Source organism: Falco biarmicus, chromosome 9 (genome assembly GCF_023638135.1).
Source record: "Falco biarmicus isolate bFalBia1 chromosome 9, bFalBia1.pri, whole genome shotgun sequence".
NCBI classification, from domain to species: Eukaryota; Metazoa; Chordata; class Aves; order Falconiformes; family Falconidae; genus Falco; species Falco biarmicus.
Window position 1 is genome coordinate 36,186,476 of NC_079296.1, and position 26,125 is coordinate 36,212,600.

The 26,125-nt window shown below is 45.1% G+C and overlaps 1 protein-coding gene across 1 annotated transcript; it reads right to left on the reverse strand.

The window, feature by feature from the left end:
• Positions 1–651: 651 nt before the first annotated feature.
• Positions 652–25,506, reverse strand: OIT3 (oncoprotein induced transcript 3). The gene is made up of 9 exons (XM_056351056.1): positions 25,257–25,506; positions 21,160–21,534; positions 20,562–20,672; positions 16,544–16,666; positions 13,523–13,645; positions 8,619–8,779; positions 7,557–7,972; positions 3,038–3,137; positions 652–1,611 (listed from the first exon to the last, which is right to left on the reverse strand). Exons 1-9 carry the CDS (start codon positions 25,345–25,347, stop codon positions 1,429–1,431), a joined length of 1,683 nt encoding a protein of 560 aa, XP_056207031.1. The 5' UTR covers positions 25,348–25,506; the 3' UTR covers positions 652–1,428.
• Between the last annotated feature and the right edge of the window lie 619 nt (positions 25,507–26,125).

Below are 26,125 nucleotides of genomic sequence, written 5' to 3' on the forward strand. Positions count from 1 at the left end.
CAGCAATTTGGCTGCTTCAACCAAAGTAGAAAATGAGTAATTCGAGCTAGGGGGACCTTCCAGCACACCTCTAAACACACAGGCCACAGCTGCACACTGTGAAGCTTCTTACAGAAAACCCCATGAACACCCTGCAGTGCCACAGCCAACGGTGGAGACTGATCCTTCCTCTCTCATCCTCCAGCCCTGCCTCTATTGCTTTGTCCTTCACTGCTCACTCACCGAGCCTCCTTCCTTTCACCTCACATATCTAAATCCTTCTCTACATAGCGCTCCTGCTCCTGAATAAAGCCCAGAGGAGCCCAAGCTGATCAGCCACTCTATTTTCTTTGGAAGGAGCCTGATGGCCCAAAGGGATTCCTGACAACCGTGATGCTGCCGCCATCACCATTAATTGTATCCCTGGCCCGCTCTCACCCACCAGGAGCCCGTGAATGTGCACAGTCACTCAAACAGTGCTGCCACATCTCCTGTCACCAGGCTCACTGGGGACAACTCCATCGCGAGAACTACCTGCATTACAACTGATTGCTATAAATACTTAATGCACATTCCCCTAATCCCTTTGTCAGAGCCACAGCTTCTCTAGACCAGAGTAATGCATTACAAGTTTCAAGCAAAGACTTGGTAGCAGCACACTTGGGAGGAAGGGTGTTTATAGATTTTTAATGGTCTTTTTCTTACAATCAAGTGCTACAGCACTTATGAAAGGCACCAAGGATTTGGTGGGTGAAGAAGAGAGAGAAAAATTATACACTAAATACAAGAGGAAGCACTGTTAAACTGCATGCAATTATCAAAAGACACCAAAAAAAAACTTTTTAAAAGGTATTTATTAAATACCTTTTAGTACTTAAAAATAACATTTAAATGTGCCTGTGATAGATCCAAGCTGCCTGCAATGGCAACTTTTTATAGCTCCAAAGAACTTACACATTAGGAGATATAATATTTTTATACATGTTTTCAATAACAGTCATCCCAAACTCTCATCACATCCAAAAGCTTCAGCATCATTCACAGAACTGCATATAGCAAACACATTCAGCTGCGATACTATTTGTCTTGTCTGATGGAAGAAGGGCTTGAGTAACCTCTGTTTAGTCAAGGACGAACAGTCCTATGGAGCCTGCAGGTGGATTTAGGGAAAGACAAGCTTCAGGCCTGCAAAGCAATAGGGTCCCTTCAGCCAAAGGGCTGTTGGGGAAGAAACGCAGGTAAAACCAAACTGTTCTGTGGTCTGGGTTGCACTCAGAGGGCTGCCTCGTGTGCCCAACACACTTCACAAATAATCATCACACAATTAGGGAAACAAGTCCTGAGGTTCAAGAGGGGCTTTACCAAATACTTTTTGTTTCTCAAACAACCATGAAAGGCGGCATTGATAACAAAGGTCCATCTCAGGTGGAGATGTTGTTCCAGTGGGTCTTAGTCAAAGTCGATTCTGATGGGGCCACCTGTCAAGATGTGGTTTGTCACGTGAACAGATTCCTCTTCCTCCTCCTCCTCTGTCTCCGCTGACCTGCGCACGCGTCTCCGGCAGCCCTGGGCACAGCGAGAGCTCTCGTCCAGCGCCCCACACACGAGGATGCGGCAATGCAAGAACACCTCCTGGAAGGTGGTGAGACAGCAGGCCAAGTCAATGTGCAGATCTGGGAATCAGACTGGCAGCGCTACCAGCTCTCACAGAGCATGCGTGACAGCATTCCCACTGTACAGCCATTTCTGTCCTTGCATCAATAAGCTCCGTATCTACCATTGCCATCCACAGCCAAACCTGCTGGCTCCATCTCTTTTCTTACATGCCCAGGAGAGAGCACATTTTCCAGAGTGCCTGGCCAGGATCACAGAGCATGGTGTCTGTCTGTTAGCCAAGGGCTAGACAGGCAATATGAAGGCATGAAAAGATCCTCCAGAGGAAGGGATGAAAATGCTAGGAATAAGCTTGGAAGAGCTTGCATGGATGGGTAGGAGCTGCACGGTAGGAAGGCGGCCAAGAATGCATGAAGCCTCACAAAAAGATGGACTGATACAAACGTGCAAGAGAATTTGACATGAGCTGAGCAGACATAAAGCTAGGAGACCGAGGGGCAAATGAGGAAAATGCAGGTTGATGAGGGGTTAAGACTGGCAGTTGGGGGGAGGAGGAGAACACAAAGGGCAGGGAGATAGCGGCCTTTTCTTTCTGCACAGTAAAGGCAGACAGTGACAAGATTCCTGCTCCCTGCCCTCTAAAGGACAAGGACAGTAAAGCAAGATCCCTGCAAGCAGCAGTTAGGGAAGCAAATATTTGTGAATGTTTGGTCAATAGTGAGGTCTGAAGCAAAATCCACTGCACAGGCTGGAGGCAGCAACGGCAATCAGACAGCAAAATTAAATTTCTGAATATTGAAAGATCTCATCTCTTTTAACTCTGCTGAGGCTCTCCAGTAGCTGCAACGGCAGCTTTATGCCTTTTGGATCAAGCAGTATTGGCTGAGCATAACCGCAACTGTAAGGCCTGATTTCTTCTAGCACAGAAAAGGAAAGCTATTTGCATTAGGAAAATGGCATTATCCTTCAACTGTCCTCCTACTACAAAGGTTCTGCCCCAGAGTGCCACCAGCCTGAACGGCCTGGTTTCACACTGAATCAAACACTGTGGTGGCCTTGTATCTGGAAAGCTGGCATCTGTACTCAAAAGAGCTAGAGAAGATAGAAGGTTGAAGAGGTTCAGAACTACAGATTGTCCGGTTTTAAAGATAGGACACTGCATAATGTGCCTAGTGACTGGGAACACTTTTCTCACCCAGCATACAAAGGTCCGCTAAGACTACCCTGGAAACAACAATGATTTCAGCCTGCTAGGCATTGATGTTCCACAAATATTCTCCACATTTTATTTAATTTTAGTCATTTTTATCACTCTCCTAAAGTACCTATGTCAGGCTCCTGAAAGACACAACTGCTGGAATAGGCACAACCGCATCTGTCTTTGTGCTGAGACTCCCTCAGATATTGCATCAGCTCAAATCTAAGAGGTGTATTTTGAGCTTACCTTGTTGTCTTTGCCCACAAACTTGAACACAGGAACCTGGAAATGCTTGGCAAGATGATCCTTTGACGTGTACTGCTTCACTGAATCATCAGAAACGCAGCTGAGGAAAGCAGAGGGATAGGCTTTAATGGGTTTCCCAGAAATGGAAAAAGAAAGAGAAAAAAATCAGTCCAGCCTATTTAACCAGAGAAAGGAAAGGAGGGTTTGGCGCTCTCAAGCTAAGCTACCATCCATGTTACTTCCTCTTTGGCCACAAGAGAAAATTCGGGAATGATGGGGAAAAACAACAGCAATGATAATAGCATCTCCAGACAAAGAACAACTCAGCAGCAGAGAGCTGGCAGGACATGGTCCAGTCCCCTCGGCAGAGGGACTGCCAGAGAGCTGCAGGCAAGTCTGTCCTCATTTTACCTTCCTGTGCAACAGTCTGCAGTGATCAACAGAACTGTTATACAGTATATATTATGTAGTTTCTGTATACACATATATATGCACATAAATCATGCTTAAAATGAAGAAGTCTCAACCCACATTACTAAAATATCGCAGAAGATGAAAACCACAAAAAAAATCAGATTTACTTTGCTTTACATCAGTTACTGTCCTGCTGGACTTGGTCGGACAGCTCAAATTGACTACCCTACAATTCCTAATTTGAATTTCTCCATCACTAGTACTACACGATCATGTGAGAGGTCACAGAACTGCAAGAAAATAAGGTACTTTTATTAAAAGTTACATTCCAGGTGCAGTCTATTTATAAATCATTACAGCCTATTTAGAGTTTGACAGAGAAACAGCAAGACAAAAAGTGACTTGATAATTACTGCTGCCTATTACAAAGCCTTAGGCATTTTAAGAGGCCCAGATGCTGCTGTTATATTGCATTACAATGTTGCTTTTCCTTTCTAGCCAGTGAATTCCAGAAATGTGGACTTTGCAAGATACTAAAAAAAAAAAAAAAAAGTGGTGGCGGAAGAGACAAGGTAACAGTGACAGATGAAAGTCCTACTCCTGCAGAAATCCTTAGCTTCCATCTTTACACCAGAAATATATAACGCATTGTCAGAAATGCTGACATTTGACATGTTCAATTATCAAACAGCAGCAAACCTCGTATCTATATGTAGCTCTGCTTTTACTAGAACACGTATTTGGAAATCTCTGTGCTCTTTGGCTGACTCGGCTCGGTGGGTGGCAGCCTTCTGCAATCCCTCCAGAACTGCCCTTCAGCTACGTACAGTAGAGAGCACTGTATGTTCATGGGAGCACTAAGCACTGGTCTGATCCTAACGTTATTTTCACCACTGTGTATTTCTGTAGCTTTTCCCAGCCAGCTGAAGTCACGGTCTGAAGGGATATCCCTGTCTGCAGCGCTTGTCTAGTTAACTTGCCTGGGAGGCAAACATAAAAAGCCATCCAAGGAGAGCTAATGAATTAACATTGCGCATCTAGAAAAAGTGACATCGATTCCTCCCCCTTGAGGCCAAACACTAGACATTACTATGTTGTTTAGGAAAAAAGTGCGTTTAAAAGTAGCATTCCTGAAGGCATCTGATTGTAAAGAATGACAGTTAAAAAACTTCTCATAAGTTTTGGCCTTATGAGCCAAACTTTGGGGCCATAAAGTCAACTCATAGGCACGTCCTCATTTGTGAGCATATAACCTGTGATGATTCTTGGATGCTGGCTCAAACTGACTCCTAAACTCCAGGTTCTCCAAAGTCCTTCCTCACTGGTAGCAGGAAACCTACTGGTTTGGCGCTGGGGAGAGGGAAAATGGAAGAACAAGGAGGAACCAGGGATACATGGAGCCCCTACCATGCCCCTGAGTATGTCTTATGGAGGGTTCTGACAAATGCATTGCAGCATGACAAAAAGAGCTCAGAAACCTCCCGATTCGCAGAGTCAGGCCCCTTTGCATTCTGTATGGGACCATATCATGTCCCACCCTCCTAGGAAACCCCCAGACTCTTCCTCCCACCTTGCAGCAGTAAGAAAGGGCAGGAAGCACAGGTATTGAAAGAAAATAGGTGACCCTGGCCAGGACATGGTGAAAATAAACCCCTTCCTGTGCCCAATGTGCTTAGGTTAGGGGAGCAGAGAGCAACTGTGCCATGGAAGCTGTGCTCTGACCTTCTTACTGGAGGACTGCAAGACAAAAAGGAGGGCTTGGTCACAGAACAACCACATCAGCCTATAAACAATGGGCAGCCGGAGGTGTAACAAGCTGAGCCTTGAAAAGGAACTACCTTAACCACACCATGCTCAGATAAATCACAGCTCCTGACCGCATCAGATTACAATTGCCCTCGGTGACATGACCTTGCTCCAGATGCCCCAGACAGCTTCAATGTTTATCACCTGTGCAACCAGTCAATGCCTTTTATTTATTTTTGTTTTGAGAAAGAGGAAGAATAAGACCAGAAATGGGAGAGCTGCTTTGAGGCTGGCTGGCTGGGCTAGCAGCAGTACAGGGTTTTATAGAGACAGCGGGGAGGGATCTGGGAAAATCCTGATTTCCAGCATGGTCACATTAGCATAGGGAGGTGACCCCCACTTCTTGCCAACTGGACATGGCAGGGAATTAACAGGGAAGAAAACACAAGAGGGAATTTTCCCATTCCTCAGTCTAAGGTATATCCCCACAAATTTTAACAGTTTCCTTCTGGAAGTTGCAGTTAACTCCTGTGGTCTGATGCTACATCATCAAACTGATTTTAAAATCCCACCTTTATTGCCTTGGGCTTTTGGGGCTGGGTTGATGGAAGGAAAAACTGGTTTGTTACAGAGCTGTTTGGGGCAGGGACAAATCAGCAGTGTATTCACCTGGTTTTACTTTTTAATTGGTGTGAGCACACAGAAAGACAACTGCAGTTAGCTCAATAGCACATCGTTAGCCTTTGGTCTAAGCGAGTGGTTCAATTTAAATACAGCACAGCCCACAGGGGCTGGCACCTCGGGGGACGCTGGGGCCTGCAGTGACAGCTGGAGAGCAGAGCAGGTTGGGTGAGGCTCCAGCCAGCCGACTCCAGCCCACTTTTCCCTTCGGTGAAGTTTTAATGCCCTCTGCAGGATAACAGTACCAAAGGGGCTGCTGGTGCCCTAAATCTTCCAAATAGTGCTGTGGTGAATTCAAGAAATGACATTTTCTGCCCTGTCCCTGCTCTATTCAGTTCAGGTTTTGGCCACTGTTTTGAATCCCACCATGTTCACTCACTGTGAGAAATGAATGAATGTTTGGAGCCTTGACTCTGTGAAGGGTCCACAGGAACAGCCAAACCAGGGAGTCAATAAATCAATCCTTCCATTACAAATCTGCTCATAAACTGCAGAAATGTCAGGCACAGAAGAGCTGCAGCCTAGGATGAAGGGAGAGCAAGCTAACGCTGAAACCTTTGTCAGAAGGAAATAAAACCAGTATTTTTGCATACTGTACTCTGCAGGACCCTTTTGATACAAGACAATCACACAGGGCTTGTCATCACCAGCTGTAACGGTGGGTGATTTAGTCTGGCAGCGGAGGAAATAATTGTTGTCCTCATTAGATGGTTTGGCAAACAGAATACAGAACGTGTACAAGCACAGTCCCTTGACTGTTGGGCTATGACACTTGGGTATGTCTTAGATATTATGTGGCTAGACTTTCTTCTCTAGAGGACAGCAGACTGGTTCCCAACTGTGACATTTCCACAGTGCTGTCTGGTTAAGCTGTCAGGCGCTGCTGGATGCAAACACTTCACAGCAATGTCGTAGCGTCGCACTGCCATGTTAGCACCCAAACAAGTGCCTGAAAACAGGGGTCATCTTAGGAGCCACAGAGGAGCCCACGGCAATGCTCCCCCAACCTCAGATGCAAAACCCATAACCGTGAACCCACAGATCCACTGTGAGCTTTTTACGAGCATATCCTGGAAAGACCACTAACCCCAAACATCTCAGAAAATTACAAGCCAGACTGAGGGACCCTAAGCTTACTGCATCAGTAACAGTGATGTGACAGGCATCAGACAGAGAGAGAGCAAAGCAAGGGGAGCTCTGGGAGCTCCAACCTGGACCAGCCATGGAGCCTTCCAGTTCACACTGTAATAGGGCTGTTATGGGAACATTAACTCCAGTTGCTGCAGCGGCTGCGCGGCAGTGGCACGCAGCCATTGGCGGGGTTCTGCCGATTGGTTTGGCAATCTGCAGGTTGGCAGAGAGAGGATATCAGGAAGGATATCTTTTCTATAGGATCCAACTCAATTATCCACGAGGCTAGTTACAGGGAAATATATCCTGTAAAGGCTGCACTTGGAGTAACCTCTTTCACTGCCTTCCATCGCTTCTAATCACTTCTGATGGGACAGATGGTTTCAGCTTGATGGCTGAAAGGCTTGGCTGCTGGTGATTACTAGGAGCACAGCAGATAAGTCGCTGTAGAGAAGTGACAGTTCTCCTGTGTCACACAGGCAATGCAACTTAGCCCCACTACCCATTCCCATCTAATAGCCAGCAAGAGAGGAAACAGTCAACTCACCCATCTTGAATCAGGTAGTACTTCAGGATCTCATCAATTTTTGAAGTAGGAGTGGCAAAGCAGCTCTCTACCAGTGTCTCTAGTCCATTGACATGTACTAAGGGTTCAATCCCAAAGTACAGAGAGTCCCGGAGCTTGAGGGTAGGAAGCGCACCCCTGTAGGGTTCATCGAAGTCTTTGTCTTTGAAGATCTCAAGAGTGAAGGGAAAGATGCCCTGGTTGCGGCTCATGATTTCCAGGGGAGAGTTCTTGAGGTTGGGCACATAACCTTCAGAGATGGTGTACCGGCGTGGGAACTCACAGGTCACTGGGATCAGCAGCTTGCCAGTGCGGACAATGATGTCCCCATTGCTTCCTGGAGTCTGCTTTGGCAAGCCAGTCACCAGATTGGTGGCAATGATTTTATCATTTATTACCTGCAGCAAAGAAAGGAGTTTAAGGGAAAGGGGAGATCACTGAAGAAGACCCGAGGTCAGACTAGTTGCTGAGTTTACCTTGTTCAGGAAACTCAGACATAAACTAGCCACTGACAGAACAGCTTGTGAATTTATATGCTGCAACTAGAATGAAGTTCATCCTTACCTATGAACTAAAAGCCTCTATCAGTTTGCTGTCAACTTTGATGCACTGTACTCCTGCATGAAGCAGAAGAATTTTCTTCCAGTTGCCACCCCCCAAGATGAGCTCTCTGGTTCCTGACCAGCTGCCAGCATAACCTTTGAGATATTATTATTGGGGGACCAGATTCTGTCTCAACAGGAGGGTGAAGGGTGACACCACTCGCGATTTCTGCACCGGAATGATAGTGAAGCTGCCTCTGTCAAGTGCTAGGTGAGCAGAAAGCAGTACCTATGCTGACAGATGCACACCACTGGACAGGAGAGGAAACGAGCTCTCCTACTTTGGGGTGCCACCCCAGGTCTAGTCTGAGGCCAACTGCACAGCAACACAGGGAACTGCTCTGATGGTACAGCTAAATCAGCTTTATTCCCCAAGTAAGCCATAGCCAAGTCCCCACATCCCAGAGATCCCAAGAGACAGGACAGCAATGGGTATACGTACGTCTACAACAGTGCCACAGGACTTCAGGGAGAAATGGATGTTGACATGAGTGCCATTGGACACTCCTTTGCATGAAGTGTTGATGAGGGAAAGGTCCAGGCCTCCAACCAGGTCCTTTGGGATGCTCACCTCAATAGAACTGGACTTGCACAGCACTGGAACTACAAGAAAAGTCCCCAGAATAACAGCCTGCACTACAAATCTACCAGGGAGCTGGGGAAGGGCTATGCCGATTGATACTGGGTAAAAAAAGGGGGATCATATGTTGCATTTATGATTACTATCTTACCGTAGTAATCTAACTACCTATCTTACATTCCTACCTACACAACGCAAACCTCCTGAGCTACCAACTACCCCAAATTTTCTTGATGCAGCGATGCCACAAAAAACAATTAACATGACCGCTACACTTGCAACAGGAACTTAGCTGTGCAGTAACTTCCAGCTATACTTAATACTCAGTGCAGGTTTGACTGATACCTCTTGCACTGCTGTGTCCTGGGAAGCGCCTTTCTCAGATACAGATTTCAAATTCACCACACACCAGGCAAAGGCATTTTTTAAAACCCTTAATCAGATTTACATCAAACCAGAACATGTCAAAACAAGGCAGAGTAATCCATACAGATGCTGAGCTAAAATGGAAGCACCTCAAAATGCCGTAATATTTTCATAAGCAATAAACCCAGCTCTGACAAACCAACCTAATTAGCTCACTTATTCCAACTCCTTCCAACCTTTGAATTTAGATACAGATATCCATGTGAACTTTTAGAACTTAAAATTACATTACGTAAGCAGCAAAAGAAAAAAAGATTGGACAAAATGACAGAGGAAAGAAAAGGTAATAAACTTCAATGAAAAAGTAATTACTACAGATAGTCCTTGAGTGTAAACATATCTATTCAGTTAGATACTGGACAAGCGTACTGGTGCATATATTCTAGTTTCAGCCAGAAAAACAAAACCGCTGCAGAAGTTCCATTTATCATATTTTAAAATCACATGACAAAACTTTTTTCAAATATACCAGTTGCCCAAGCTTTTTCCTAAAATTATTCACAGTCCCAATGCTTGACATTCATATGATCTGCCTTCCCTTAATTTTAATCATTAATTATATAATCCAAGATTCTGGATCTTGGATGCAAGGCACACTGCTAAAACATGCCTTTTACCTCCCTTACAAAAAAATTCTCCTGTCCCAGCTAAGGTATTTGTAATAGCTACTGTGTACCTGCAGGGAGTATTTTTTATTAAAAGTTGATCTTTTCAAGGTGATATGCTAAAATGTATGCAGTGTGCCCAAAGCAATATGCTCTCATAATGACATTGCTGAGTTAGAACAGAAAACTAAAGAACTAAGAATTACCTTAACTTTTTCCTCCATCCACAGCAGCAGTAACTGAGCGTGTCAAATGGCAAAACTCACAAGGAGACAAAGGGACTTTGAGAACACAGTGCAACCCAGACAGAGATGAACATCCTTTGGAGAACCAACTGGCTCAATTTGGATTTAAAGCTTCACTGTTCTAGTAACTCATTTAATAAAAAAATGTAATGCTTTTATAAAGTCGTAATTCAGGGCAAGACAGTTTGGATCTCAGCTGCAATCCTCCAAAGTTTAGGAGCAACTTGATTCAGGCTGTCTCCGTTTCTAAATGCCTTTGACGGGCACAAAGGGGAAGAAAGAGGGGACACCCATTTAACCTCTGCTCTGGCATTGCAGGTGCTTTCAGTGTACACTCCACCACCTGGGCACAGAAACAAGTGAACGAAACCTGTGAGCAGATGCACTTTTGATTCAAGCCAACTCATCACTATTGGGGAAAAAACTCTGGGAAACTCCTTATACTAACCATCTCAGAGTAACTGGTAACACAATTCAACCAACCCTAGACATTTGTACACAGAAAAGTCATCAATAGAGAACAGTGTTTCAGTTCTACCAATTTAACAGTGGTGCTGCAAGCAGAGAGACACTGTGCACCAGCATGATTCGGCTCTGAGCAGGCCTGATTCCCCCAAGACAGACTGCCAGCAATAACATTGTAGGGGGAGCCGAAAAGGAGCTGACAACGCAGCCGTGACTATATGCAGACATGTTTTTCCAGTGCAAGTGATGAGGTCCTGACTGTCAAGGCTGAGCTGCCCAGCCGAAATGAGTTAATCTGGGTGCCAAGGAAACCACTTGTATTCACAACTTCTTGCATCTGTTCAGAGAGCTACACTCTCCTGATGTGCTGTCAGCATCCACCTCTTGCATCCCTGCCCTGGGCTCACCCCAGCCTGTGAGGCTCAAGAGCCCCACCCAGTCCGTGCCAGTCACACATTCCAGTTCTTCACCCTCAAACACCGCTGAACACCTGTAAGCACAGGGAAAGTCTCCTCGTTACCGCTTTAAACTCTGCTTTGCACCAATGTCTGCAAGTACCCTGACCCCAGCAGGAAGCTTCTGTGGTGAGTCCAACGCTCATTTTGCAGTCTGCTACTGCTGGCACCACGTCCTTCGTCCAGCGTATGGCTCCTTCCTTGGCCTTTCCAAGTACAGCTGCTTGGAGCAGAGGTTATCTTTTTGCATCGGCTGCTCAGTAAGATAGGCACTCTGGTGCTGGGGAGCCCTGAACCACTGCTACAGGCACAAATTACACCATTGCACCCTCTTAGCTGCACATGAGGCTTGGGCACGGAAGAGGGGAGAACAGGATTTCACCACTACACTTCAGGAAGAGGTGGGGTAGTAGGATGGTCTGCAAAATTTCAAGTATTTTGTTGGCTGGTGTCTTTGTGGGAAAAACTGTGGCCAAGATTCTGATTTCTGTGGAAGATTATTAATGTTTGTTCTGAATGTAGAGGCAGTGCAGAGGGTTGACAGGCTGCAGATCCAATTGCTTCAGGCAGCTGTGCTTGCCCTGCGCTGTTAATTGTGCCACTATAAACCTGACTGGATGCCTTTAAAAAAACTGTGTGGTCAAGTTCCAGATATATTCTGTCATATGTGCTCAAAATTGCAGACCACTGTGTGAGGATGTACCAAAAGAACAAGCAATTTTGCTTTATGAGATTCTCTATCTCAAGCCTCAGCTTGGTACCCAGCAGCGCTGCTGCTCTCATTAGCAGCTTCAGAAGAAGGGGAAACACTGGCTGAGAAATGCATGGCCTTCTAACACCCTGCTGGCATTGCCTCAGGGAGCCAGGATTGAAGAACTTTTCCCTTTTCTGGCCTGTATCCATCAATCACACCTCCAATCAGTAAGTATAATCACAGCTCTTGGAAATCCCCATCTCCGCCTCCCCACCTGGCTCTGCTGGAGCAGTAAGCACTACTGACTCCCAAGTGTGCAATGTTCGCCCCGACAACAGTACCCTGCATTTCTAAAAAGCTTAAAAAGCACAAATTTCATCAAGTAGAACCATTCCAACTTCATCTCTGAGGCATACCTGCCCTGTTGGCCACCACAAAATCTGGATCTATTCTAACTGATGTCTGAGCACTCGGTAACGCATCAGACTACGGGAGATTCCCAGCACACCGGGATAACACCGGGTCATTGGTATTATCTAAAACCCAAGTGAATTAGCCCATGACAGAATCCCTTTTATTGCATTTTAGATTCTGTCCTGGCTATGGCTTGAGTCCAGCCCATTAGCAAATTCCCACAGAAATGTTTCAAAGCAACCATACAGGTTTCTTTATGGGCCCACCAAGGCAGAACACAAACAGAGCGCTATGAGGTCTGTCTCTACCAGGGCAGTAGTGTACCTTTTCCAGCTTTGTGCCGAGCCTGACAAATCTGAGAAGTGGCCAGCCAAGTCAGATGAGACCCACCAGAGAGCATGACCTCTATCTGCCTTTCACATGCCCATATAGCTCTTCCCAACATGCAGTTTTGACTGAATGTCCCTTCAGCAGCAGATCACAGTAGACATCTTCTCTGTAAGATACACAGGGTGCTCAATGCTTTCAGCAACACAGGAGCTCAGCTAGCTGTGAGATTACAAGACCAGGAAGAATCCAGGGTGCAAGTCCTGGCTTGTAAGAAGTCATTATATGAGGAGCTACAGACCCTCTGCTTAACTCTCAATGCCCTCAGGAACTTCTCCCTGATCCCCTGGCTCCCTGCACTCAGTGCTGCAGAGCTAAATTGACCCCTGAGAGCTTGGATGCATTTGCAAAGGAAATCTCACTCAGCTCTTGCTACCCAAAACAGGGAACATGTTTATTCCACGTGCAATGCTATAGGTGCAAATGAGTCCGCAAGAAGGACTCCCTGCGTACAGGAATGGAGTAAAATTCAGATGGAAGGTCTTCCAAGGATAACATTGTGCTTGCCTCTAATGCAGCAGAAGCAACAGTCCATTTTCAGATTCTATCTTGGGCACTTTTCCAAGGGACAGCAGAAACACCTATTATGAGAACCAGTGCCCTGCTTCCAGACACAGGAATGCTTACTGGAACGGCTACTGAGATACTTGGGCAAAAAAAGGCCCCTCTCATTCTTGGAAAGGATTGAACCACTTGAGCTGAAATTTTTAAAGCCCAGTTTGAAACACAGAAAATTTCAGTCCAATACCACAAATTTGTCAAAGACACACAGAGCTGAAGCGGAGCAATATAACAGGAGATGTTAAGCAATCTTAATTTTAAGTGAGCGATGCCAAAACCATCTGTGATGCAAGATGCACCCAGCCGGGTCCTGTGTCTGTTCTCCTGCTTGGTAAAAAAAGCAGCACCTCCAGGCTCTCAGTTTTGGATGATCTGTCATTAATGACAAAGCTCCATTAACCAAACTGGAAAGCACAAACTAAAAAAAGATGACAAAAACAAGAAGAAAAGTTCCTTCAGACACACTTTTGGCGTCCAGGGAACAGAGACTGTCAGGGAGATTTTGTTGACCTACCTTGGCAAGTGTGGTTGTCTTCTGACAGAACAAGTCCCCTTGGACATTCACATTGGTACGTGTCTTCCACTTCGATACAGGTATGGCTGCAGCCTCCATTGTTATTGTGACAGCCTTCGATCTCTGCAAAACAAAGGAAAATTAGCACACGCTGCTCCCCAGACAGCTGTGTGACGGCTGTGCAGGCCTCAGTATACACTCCTGGCTGACTAACAAACAGTACAACCAACACAGAGCTCAAAGGCCACAGCATGGTGAGAGCTTGCTTCCAAGAAAATTCAGTGGAAGCCTATTTTTAATAGTACAATTTTCTATGTTTGTCATTTCACCATGAAGTTAACAAGGAATTCTGTGAAAAAGCTTACCAAATTAAATTGCATGCTATAACTGGCGTACATAAGAAAGCTGAATAGGCAACCTTCAGCTTGGCCCTTTCTAACTTCTGAGACATCCTCTTAAATGAAATTTTTCTGCTGTTTCTTACTTTAAAAAGGTGGAAGGAAAATCCTCTTAAAATTTCTATGTGGAACCATACTCACTCCCTTAGTCATCACCAGAATTAAAGCCCTGAGATTTGCAGGGGAGGTGTTTTGGGGAAGACAAGACTTGCCGGTAGCCAGTTCCTATTCCCATCAGGGAACACCAGAGAGAAGATGATGCACTCCCTGCCTGTGGATTTCCCATCTGTGATGGAGGTGGGCATACTGGATTCCTGCTTCCCCTCTGCAGGCTGAGGATGCAGCTCTGCTCGTAGGAGTTTGTTTAGCAGGAATTGTGCTAGTTTACAAGTTTTAAGCTTAGAGGTTAGCTACCCTGAAGTACATTATCACAGGGACAGAACACGTTCGTGGTGTAAGGTTGATTCCCCTCCTAATTTTCCCCATTCTAAAATGCAGAGGAGAAAGGGCAGCATGGCTATTTAGAAGATTTATCACGTCTTTCCTTATATCTTTTCTGTTCAGGTGAGGCAACTCTCTGAGGATCTGAGGTTTTGTGTAAAACATATTCCTAGCCACTACAGCTGCAGAAAAGAGCCTAGAAGGTCACCCAAATACAGTCTGAAGATCTGAAAACTGAAGGCAAATAAGGTAACTTCCAGGTATTGTTGGCTTTCTAGTATAAAGAAAATAGCAGAATATCATGATTTTTTTAAAAAAACAACAAACCTTCACTGCTTGATTTTTTTAAACCCTTTAGGATAAATATTACTAGATGTTCTCAGTAAAATAATAGTTCATATAATTTAAACAAATCATAAATACAAAATATTTCTCCATAAGCCTGCAGTCAGAAATGACTGTAGTTTTCTCTGAAATGTAAAGAAAAGAATGGAAATCCCATACTCAGTCTTACACACTGCATGGAAAACAACAGCTTGAACAAAGTAATGGGTAAACCATTATAATGGAAATGTTGAGATACTCATAACCCTACTCAGCCTCACCAGCTCATGTAATCAAGCTAAATCTCTTAGATTTGTTCTCTTTAGCAACAGCTGTGAGGTGGCTCACAAGTAAATCACATACTCCAATGGCTTACAAAGCTGAGGGCACATCTTTCAAAATAAAACTCACTAACAAGACTGTAAAAATTCCCAGCAGCAGTGTTAAACTTGTGAAAAGCACAATCCCTCTTATGGAAGGGGAAATTAAATGATATATCACAGGCCCTAAAATCCAACTTTGGGAACAGCAGAAATAAACAAGCTTCCAAGCACAGACTATTCCAGCCCTGTCAGAAGAGTGCAGTGCTGAGGAATAAAAACTGCCATGTAGCACAGCTGGTTCGTGTGACACCCCACCAGCTCAGTGCTGGATGTGGAAGGGACAAAGCCCACAGACCACTTTTGGCTCCACACAACAAATACTTCAGGAGCACTCTGCACAATAGCTTTCCCTAGGGAAGTGTCATTGTCTGAATGAGCAACGTTTTAATAACACAGCTCAGAGAGGAGATTTTCACACAAGTGCAATGAAATGTACTTTGGTATCAAAGAGGGGGAAAACAGAGACAAAACCTGCAGCTTGGAGCCATTTCTCAGCAAATCACAAAGGGTGGAGCCCAGCTCAAAAATATAACGGCAATCCCTCTCTTTCCCTGCACCATGGATGTCTGTCACACAGCAGCTGATATAAGGTTGCATGGAGGCTGCAAATGTATTAATATCTGGCAATTGGGCAGCTCAAGACTGAGGCACAGCTGTAGCTGTTATTCTTGTCTGAGACACCACAGTATCTGTGAACATACAACACAGCAGCTTTGCCTGGGAGGAGGCACATTGCTCTTTACAGCTGACCACAGAAAACATCAGGCACAAGTCAATTTTTGCTGGGTTTTCATATTTCTGCTCAAAGATGTTTGTACATTGTTTGTGACAACAGATCAAACCTACAATTTGGTCTTCAAACCCCTGCTAAGCTACCAGTCTAAACTCATCAAGGGTTTTCAACCCAGCTGTGCCACCACTGGGAAGTAACTGTAGCAGCTGCACACAGCAGAACCCACAACTAACCACTTATAAAAATCAAACAGTGAAAATGCAGCTCTAATTTCAAATCCAGCTTCTGTTTACAGACTGGCACCCCCTCTCCTCAATCTCTTTTCTGGGAGGCTAAATGATCCTCATGCTCTAGTCTAATGTCATGACATTACTCCATATCTAATGCTATCTATCAAAAACCAGCAACATTAAATCTTCCCCTGCACAACTATCATACAAATCTCCAGAGCCAAACTGCAGCATATCTAGCAATAACTACTTCAGTCTGGACAACTAATCTTCCTGATCCACTGCTGCCTCTTCCCCCATGGAGATAAATACAAGCAAATCCTAACAAACAACAAGAAGACTTCTCTCTGCTTGATTAGAAGGACATTTCAGTAATAAACCCACTGACGAGCACAGAAGTGATATGAGTGACATTTAATCCCAGCTGCAAGGAGCCAAGAAAGAACTAGTGCTGCAAGGGAAGGGGAATGACTTGTATAGTTTCCAGCAGACTGCAATAGCTGAAACCTCACCTTCACAGGTTCTCCCATCACTTCCCAGAGTGCGCCCGATCCCACACTCACAGCGGTAGGAGTTCTTCAGGTTAACACAGAATTCACTGCAGCCTCCATTGTTCTGCTCACACTCATTTTCATCTGGAAAAAAAATAATAATAAAAAAAAAAAAATCAAACCCCACTGTCATAACGTGCCCCCTGGTAAACACATAGCTGGCAAAAAGCTGCTACACAGGCGCACTGGTCAGACCGTGGACTGGCTTTCCTGACCTCATGACCTGGATCAGGGCAACAGAGATGAGTAATCCCACTGAATGCTACAGACCGCTAGTGGAGTGTTTTGCTATGCTGTGTCTACCTCAGGAACAAAGCAGACCTGGAGGGAAAGACTGCATGCACAGCACAGCCATTTCAGAGTGAAGATGGACACAGTCTCACTGGGAAGCTTCCAAACTGGTCCCACATGCTGGAGAGTTCATGTTTTCATTTATCTTCTCATCCTAAACTATGTTCCACTCCACTCGCAATCACATTAAAATGAAGTCAACATGACTTCACTGCACAGTAAAACTAGATGAATACCAGAACTAGTCAAAAATAAACCCTATCTACTTTTTGTATCACACCTGCTATGGGTACAGGTGGTCAACTATCCTCCAGCAATTTTAAATGATTCACCCCTCAGGTCAAAATAAAGACACAAGGATAAAAACCAGCTCTAAACATATAAACAAAGCTGAAACCAAACCAAACCATTTTAATGAACCCCATGAAGCTTTCCAAGAAAAGCCACATAATGAGAAATGCGATAATTTTGCTTTCCTGTCCCAGCTCTGGCTGCTCCCTGCACCGGGCAGCTCAGGTGTTCTTGCAGAACAGAAAGGTCAGCTCACCATGGTAAGACCTAACCTGGGCACTGGTGCCACACAGGCCAACACAGCCATTAGCTGCTCAGACACGCAGTGCTAAAGACGAGATGAAGAGCCGAGTTCTGAGATACTCCCTCTGCGGGCTTAGCTCCCCACTGCCACATGACAGCCCTCCCTGCTCCGCTCCTCTGCAGCCTTCCACAGAGCTGTGGCTCCTGCCTTTCCAGCTCAGAAGAAAGAAGTGCCTGAGCTGGCATCTCGCGCTTTCTGGAGCAGACTCTGGATAAAGGTTGCAGAATAACCTTGTACTAGGCCTAGACTGAGTTCTTATAACCTAAAGCAATATACCCATGAATAGTACACCTGTGTCACATTTCTGTGCTGGCTGTATTCAGCTCCAGGCAAGAGCCCTCCAGAGTGCTGAGGGTATTTATTGAGGAAAAAGTGCAGCAGATGCCTCAATCTCTGAAAAGTCCTCCTAATTTTCTGTTTTAAAGGCTGAAGTTCCTCTATGTTCTGCCTTTTTTTTTTTTTCCCAAAAGTACTTTGTTCTCTGAAATTTTCATTCTTCAACCTGATTTAATCTCTGTGTGCAAAAAGTGAATCAAACAGAGAGGAGGGGACAGTCATTGTTCTTGCTGAGCCACAAAACTAATGATTTCTCTTAATGCTGAGGTTATCAATCAAGGTTCACGTGGGATTTCACCAAAACAGCTTAGAAGTCATCATTTACTAGACGTCAGACCCTTAAACCCAAGAAAAAAGGAAAATACCATTTTAAGAGAAAGGTGAGAGGTGAGCTCTCTTAGGTATGAGTGGTCCCACACATAAACAGCACCCACAGCTTGCAGCTGCTGGTGGTGTCTCTTTCCACAAATGACGTGAACTGAATATTTTTAGCCAAAGAAATGGCTGGTACCCTGCCTTGGGAGGCAGGAAGCATGTCCAAGAGACACATACAGACACTTCCCTTTTCACACATGTGACAGGCTCCACACTTTCCCTGCTAACAATAAAACTAAAGCTGCTTAAACACAGAAGGTAAAGAGGGAAAGTGCTACTAGCAAAGGCATGAAGATGCTGTCAGAAGGTCCTAGAGCTTAATTTGGTTAAGGGTTGTACCCAGCAAATCACCTCGCCAGTCTTCCAAGTTCTGCAGCACACAGCAGATCTGTCCCTGCTCTCCGACTGCCATGAAAACCAGCACTTCTGGGATACAGGCTGGTTTTCTTGACACTGGACTAGGAGAGCACTGAACTGACTTTAACCGTGGCTTAGTACAACATGGGTCCAGGTATTCAAGAGGTCAAAGGCAAAGCACCAAGCTGGTGGATCCATGACAGAATGTCTAAGACCTAAACTAACCCCTAAGTAAGTTTGCAAATGAAAATGTAACTTAGGATCAGCAGTTCTACTCTAGGATTCAAAGCATATAATATACTGAAGACAGCCTAGCACAGGGAGGGTCACAGACAGAACTGCTTGGCATTACTGTAGCATCTTCAGCCTCCCTCTTAGAGTGAGCTGGGAAGGGAAGAACATTCTCCGTACAGGAAAGGTATAGGAAAAGCTAATGCAGATTTGTTTGATTTCTCCAGAATGCCAGCATGATTGCTCTCAGAGATGAGATTGCACAATTACTCAACACAACAGAAAGTCATTAGATAGATGAGTGAGCCATACAACAAGAGAGGCTGCAGGCAGGTAAACCAGTGTGATTTCTACAGCTGAGACGTTGTGCCATCTGGTTATCATAAAGAGAAGCAGCAGTGCAGAAATCCTGCCTGGCCACAGTGGGATGAAGGCAGCTGCAGCACGTGCAGACAGGCTCAGGACTCCTGCATGCCTTCCTGCTGCAGGAAATCCTTTCCTGAGAGCCTGCCACACATTTATTGAGTGCTGGTGCTTGTCAAGGGCACTTCTATGACTGGAAGTATTGCACAGAAGCAGCCAATAAATACTTCTAATTAGCTGAGAGAGCGCCAACTCAGCCACAGAGATGTGGAGCAGCTTAAGCAAAACCCTTCTGCAGAATCAGCGTGACAAGTGTGAATCTGCACTAGAGCCAGGCTGCTCTCTCCGCAGACTGCAGCCCCTACCCCGATGCCCACAGACATGAGGAGTGTGAATAAAGAAACCACCCACACCTGCTTTGTCAGCTGTAGTCTGTATGGAAGAAACTGATCTGCCACACAGCCTCCTGGACCAACTCTGCTTTCAACTTGATCTAACTAAGCCACGAAGACAAAGATGAGATCCCACTTCTCCCAAACACTAGCACCCCTTCCTCCTGCTTTATCACCTCTTGCTATCCATCAGTGCGGTTCTGCAGCTCCTCAACAGCCACCCCTTCCCAGCCCCTTCCATAGCCCCACAGACCATCTTCTTACTAAGACTTTGTAGTCCAGGTGCTCTCCTCCCAGCACCACATGCACAACTGCAGCCATCCTCTCCACAGAGGTTCACGGGGATTCCCTTGCAAATCCCTGAAGCCCACATTCCCCTGCTCTGCTCTCACAGCCCTCCACCTCCCTCCTGGTCATGCTAGTCTCTGCCAGCACAGCCACCAAGTGCCAGCCTCCTGAATGCCACCTCGTCATGCTGCCTAAAAACACTGCAGCTGTGCTGAGACTTAGAACCCTTTGGCTTTCCTCAAGCCCCAGGCCCTGGACAATGCCCCACAGGGGGAGTAATTATGGTGAAGCTTAGTGTGTGTAGCCCTCCACCAGCCAGCAAAACTTTTCTTGGAGGAAAGAGGCATTCAACAGAGCAGGTGAGAGGAAATCTCTAATGACAAATGGCACAGCGGTTCCTGAATACCAATGAGACTGTACCGTGATCTTGCAAAGGAACTGCTACTGACAGTGAAGCTGCTGCCTTCAGCAGCTGAACCATGCAGAAAGCAAGTCTAGCCTCGGTACGTGCGCAGCTCCCGTGACACCAAAATGTGTTCGGTCATGGGATGTCATTCTCTCACCCCGCAGGAAGAGAGCAGGAACCATTTACAGAATCAAAAACCTGTTCTAGGCAGCAAGGGGGGAAAACTCCTCTCAGAATACTTTTCCTCTTTTGTACTGCTTTGTAAGACAATGGATTGAGACACGAGCAATGGAAGAAAGGGGAAAGAAAGTGTTAGTAACTGAGACAAATTATTTTCACCCTTACCAAGACATGTCTGTCCATCAGGTCCTAGTGTTGTCCCCAGGGAACAAGTGCAGTCATTGGTGTCCAGGCATGGGCCCTGGCAATCCACCACATCACAGATGTCATAAAAATCTAGGGTATGACAAAACATTGTCAGCAGAAACACTGAGCATGCAATGTAAATAATGTATTCATACCATCAGCTTCATGTCCTGTGTCTAGTCTATCAGTTATAGACCCAGTCCAAATTAGGAAAGCTGAATGATTTCACTAAAGCTGATAAGAAACAATCTATTTTAATTAAGTCAGAAATGCAAATTTTGACTTTGGGAACATGCCAGACAAACCACAGGGCCCACAGAGAGCATTAAACCACTGTGGCCAGGTCAGCTACGGAAGATTTCCACCACCTGAACAAAGGCTAGAATTCACAGAGGTGAGATTGTCTAATCTTTCTCATATAGACAGGCCACCATCTGCACTGCATCACCTGACACACTTCTGGGTGAGAAAGCCAGAAGACAGTCACCATCTCTCCCGGGTATATGGATGCTCACTGCCTTCTCCTGCATCACAAAGACAAAGGGGTTTCAGAGAAGCGATCTCAGCAGTTACTTACGCCCACAGTATGCATGGAAGCAAACACTAGGCTTGGTTAAGTGATACACATAGTACCCGCCTGGGCACGCCTTGACATCAATTGTGGTATTCCAAAGGCAGCAGTTCCCATTGAAGCTGGCACAGGCTTGGCGTGGGACAATGCCATCAGACTCTCGCGGGTGGCTGCCATTCATCCAAATGGGAGCATGGGTGCCACAGTGGTTCTCTGGGATGCAGAAGGTAGGCATAGCATCACCAGCCATGCCAGTGAAGCGATACCACTCTCCGTTGATTTGATTGTCGCATGTCGGCTGGCCATGGGAACCATTTATCTGATGATCTGTGTTCCTCCAGGGCTCATTCAGGCTGATGTAGGCAGAGCAGGGGTCCAGGGCTGAGACGTGCAGCAAGAGACAAGAAAAAAAATCTGGTAGATATCAAATCAAGTTGTTGACTGACAATTGCAAGGAATGCAAAATAATTTCTTTTTCTATTCCTAAGTTAACAGAATCATTGTGATAGATAGGGATCCCTGGGGAGAAACAGTGATAACCAGATAACTAATTGCCTTATGGAAAATTCTGACAGCTTGGCTTAAATGTTTTGGAAGAACAAGTAAATTAACAGAGCCCTTAAAACATTATGCAACAGTCTGACTTGCTGTTTAGCTGCCGCAGAGTATGACAGACAAGAAAATAAATAAATAAATAAATAAATATAAAAAAGCAAGCTTCAGGTCCAGGCAGCGACTGTGCCATAGGAAATACGTCCTGGGAGCACTGGACCTAGCCACCCTCTGTTTTGAGTACTAACCAAGCATCTGCAAGCCCCTCCTGGTCACTGGTGCCTTGGAGAAAAGGACCAGAATTCAAACAGGTTATGCAGCGTCTCTCAAAATCCATCCATAGCCAGAGTCAGCCCTCACAGCTGAGCTGCCATAACCACAAGCCAGAGATCACCTTGCAAAGCACAAGTTAAAATGTGAACTACAAGATACGCCACAGGAATGGTACATTTAAGGTGTACAGGAAAAAAAAAATCAATTATTAGACCCTTATATAACTGTAAGCAGTATCTAAGCATAATTTACCAGCTCCTACTCATTTCAGGGTACAATTTTAAACAGCTAAATATAAGAACTGCTCTCCCAGGTCACAAAGAAGTTGACCTATAGCCCAGCAGGTGGTCTCTAACCAAGAGCGTATGGTTAGTGAGGTGAGGTAGGAGAAAGAGATCCTGCTCCAGTTACCCAGGGTTTTGGCATCCACTGTCTCTTCTACAGCTATGTACATTTATGCCAACAGCTGTAACTCAAATATGTGCACTCTGTAAAATTCTGCAACAGGGCAAGAGAGAGAGGTGGCAGCCCCCTGTATTTAAAAATCTACTTAGATGGGCCCTGGTCTCCTTCAGAGACTCTGTCCCCCACTTCTCTCTGCCAAATGCCACCCACCTCTGCGATTCACAATATCTATTGTGGTTTTGTGTGATGTTGCTGTCTCCCTACACCTAAAACAGCTTCCCTGTATCTTTTTATTTATTATCTTAAAACCTAGAGAGCATGATGGTCTGAACCAGGACCTTCTGGGGAGCAAAATGTTCAGCCCTTTACACAGGTATGTTCCTTGCAAGCCCACAAACCCTCCTGATCTCCACAGCAGATCAGATGTTTGTGAGTGAAGTGAGTGTTTGTGAGGTTAAGATACAAACACATGAACCCTCCTGGTACGTGCATGTCTGCTCATGCAGTGTGTCAAGGGGTGTGTTCCTTTTCAGAGGTCTTTCTGAACCTTCTGCAAACAATTATAACATAAGAATACCACAGGGAGAAGAACTTTTTTTTTTAAAAAAAAAAAAAAAAAAAAAGAGTTGAAGCATTCATTACATTTTCAGTCTTCTCCTAATCAACCCCGATTTGGCAGCTTCCCGACCAAAAGTTCCAGAGCTTTCATGTTCACTTACATTTAATACCTGATTAAGCACTACTTACCCGTGGCTATTCCCTATTAAGCAAAATGAATGCTAATACTGTCTTGAGTAAGGAAAATTGATTATTATTTCCTAGAATTAGGCTAATAAACCCAATCATTCTGATTAAACGCATCTCAGACTGGAATACCCTCTACTTTCCTTATCACACTTATTTATACATTCTAAAACTGTTTTGTTTAAACAACAGGGTGATACCGTTTGAATAGAGGGAGACAGTGTATTTCTATCAGTTTCTATCAGAATGCTCTGGACTCAGAGAAACCTTCTTGGTTCATTATTTTGATTCGCTTCACTGACTTTAAAGTGTGAACTGCCAGTGCTTCGGAGAATGGACTTGAGGTCACCCTTATTTAGCTGCATCTTCTGTAAATACCTGTCCCACTAGCATGCTATCTTGTACCTTCTCACAAATACATCTTTCCTAACAAACACCCTTACACCTTCCTCAGCCACAGACATGCTTTGTTTGGCCTCAAATCCAGCATAAAAGGCAGAAACAGCTGCCACAGCCATGAGAGTGCTGCAGAGCTGCAAGCTGGCACAGGGAGCACAGACCTGGGTTACGAAGGGAATCTCCACGAGATATGCAGAGAAGCAGATTCACTAGGCACAACCAGCCTAGCTCTCCTGAGCAGCAGAGGGGGGAACTCAGCAGGAAATCTCTTGAGGAGATTCACCAGGCAATCCCTCATGAGCTTTTGATTTCACCTGCCTCTCCTTGACCCCCTTACCCACCCACAGGCTGCAGCAGCACCCATCCTCCAAAGGCTTGCTCGACTCCTTGCAACAAGAAAAGATGGGTCCTGCCTTTTCTTTACATGCAGCTGAACAGAGCTTCCCCTGGGCTTCCCTCAGTGTAACTCACTTGGCTCCACAAGATAATTTGGTATGGCCTTAGGGTGAGTCACTGACTAAGATTAAAAGGTGTGTGTTGTTAAAAGCCAAATGAGGCAAAGCAAGGAATGCCCTGTCAGCTTCCCAGCTGGGCAGCACCAAAAATACACATGCATTCATTAGCTTTCACATAGTATAATTAACTTTATGACATATCCTTTGTAGACAGACTCTGAAAACACTCATCTAGGGAGATTGTGCTGTCTCCTAAACATTCAGAAGATAATTTAAAGACAAAATTTACTGAGATGAACAGGCAGTGGCTCAGAGGGAGCTGGAAGAAGGCACTTCAGGGGAACAGGGTAGCACACTCTCACATCTTTCAGTTCTCTGAGAGCTTCAGGCAGGAGTGAAGGGGAGGCAAACAGGCAGAAAAAGCAGACAGTGCTCTTCCGAACACTGCATACCCTCATGGCCACCCTCAAACTGCCAGCGCTGCCCCAAGCCAGCCTCCATGCAGACACCGAGCAGTCTTTGGCAGCACAGTTTACTGAAAACTAATTTAAGTTTTTAAGAAAAAACTCCACAAAAACATAGAAGCAACCAATCAACCTCCCGTCACTTCTCCCCAAACAATGAAAGCATGGGGGTTTTGCACAAGATGTATAACTGCCTCCAGCTCACCCTGTTTTTAATTTTTCTTGGCTCATTTTTTTTTCCTCCCCAATACTTCTTGTGTGGCCTGAGCAATTCAGCCTGACAAGCATTAGCTATGAAGTAAAGCTTTTCCATTTGTAATCTTGATGATATCATTAGTTCTCTAGCGGATGTGCTAGCATATATATTGGATGACAAATCAGGCTCTAGCAAGCACTCACAAGCCCACCATTCTGCAGAGAGATTAATTCTGTGTGTATTGTGTAACTGGAGGTCTCTGCTCTGGCATGACTAAGCAATGAAATGAGAAGCACTACGTTATGATACTAAATTCAGTTAAGATTTGCCAAAGAAGCAGGTAAAAATGTAGCAAAATATCTACTCATAAAGTGTCTCCTATGAAGGGAGAGGAAAATCCTGCAGTGCCTCGGCAGTTGAGATTCTCCCAACATAGGAGGCTTCACACTCTGTGACTGAAAGATCTTTCCAATTAGGAAGAATTTCACACCACCTTCAAAGAGAAAGGATATTTCTCACGTTTTCCAGTCTTTCATCTAATACCAAGCAAGGCTCAGTGAGAACCTTAAAAATGGCAAACAAAAATAAGCTTGAAGGCCCTGCCTCCTTACTCACCCATTGAAGATGCTAGCTGCAACTGAATGGTGAAGCAGATAAAGAAAAACAAGTACTGGAACATCCCACTCAGTGAAGGAACAGTTACCATTCAAGGAACAGGGGCTCGAAAGCCCTTGCACAAGCTGCGCCTCTTAAAGCCTTCCTCTCGATGGAGCTTCTGAACCCAAGCTTTCTGAAGAGCAAGTGTGATAGCTCTCCTGGAAGTATATCAGAGGAAGAAGCTGAAGGGATGTGGGGTATAGCTCCAGCCTTGACCTCCACAGAGCAGCTCTGCCCCTTATTGACAACAGAGATGTACTTACTGACCAATCTTGGTTTTTGGACTCAACCCACTATTGTTTTCTGGCCTGACTGCCCCACAGTGACACCTCCCCTATCTTATCTGGAGAAGAATTCTAACCAGGGACACCCGGATATCCCAAAGGGATGGAAAAAAAGAACAGATGGGTGCTTGTTGTTATCTCTGCTCCTTCCATGAAGTCAAGACCTCATGGCTTCCCACAGGCAGAACACACCAGCTAGAGAACCTTAACTGCAGGAAATAGTGGCCCAAGGAGGAGAACCGAACTTTCCAAGCAGAGATTGCAAACGAGTGCTCAGAGCAAAGCTACAATGGGAACATCAGTCAAAGTGAAGGACTGTTGTCCCATGGGGAAATATGCTGTTCCTATGCTACACAAAGACCCTTTCCACTCCTTGTAACATAACTTGACCATTGCCACAAGATTATCACACAAGGCAAATTTTTCTGCAGTAGCCTTGTGATCTCTATGTTTAACAAAACATAAACAAACCAAAAGTCAAGCAATCCAACATTACTAAATTAACTTCCATGCAAAAGAGAGTAATTGAGAGCCTCTGCCTTA

What these genes read in the sequence shown, in the direction of transcription:
- OIT3 (XM_056351056.1), bottom strand. Translation starts at nt 25,347, where the DNA reads ATGGTAACTGTTCCTTCACTGAGTGGGATGTTCCAGTACTTGTTTTTC. An exon ending in CTTCCATGCATACTGTGGGC is followed by an intron (nt 20,673 to 21,159) that starts GTAAGTAACTGC and finishes GTCATACCCTAG; the next exon opens with ATTTTTATGACATCTGTGAT. An exon ending in TGATGGGAGAACCTGTGAAG is followed by an intron (nt 13,646 to 16,543) that starts GTGAGGTTTCAG and finishes TTTGTTTTGCAG; the next exon opens with AGATCGAAGGCTGTCACAAT.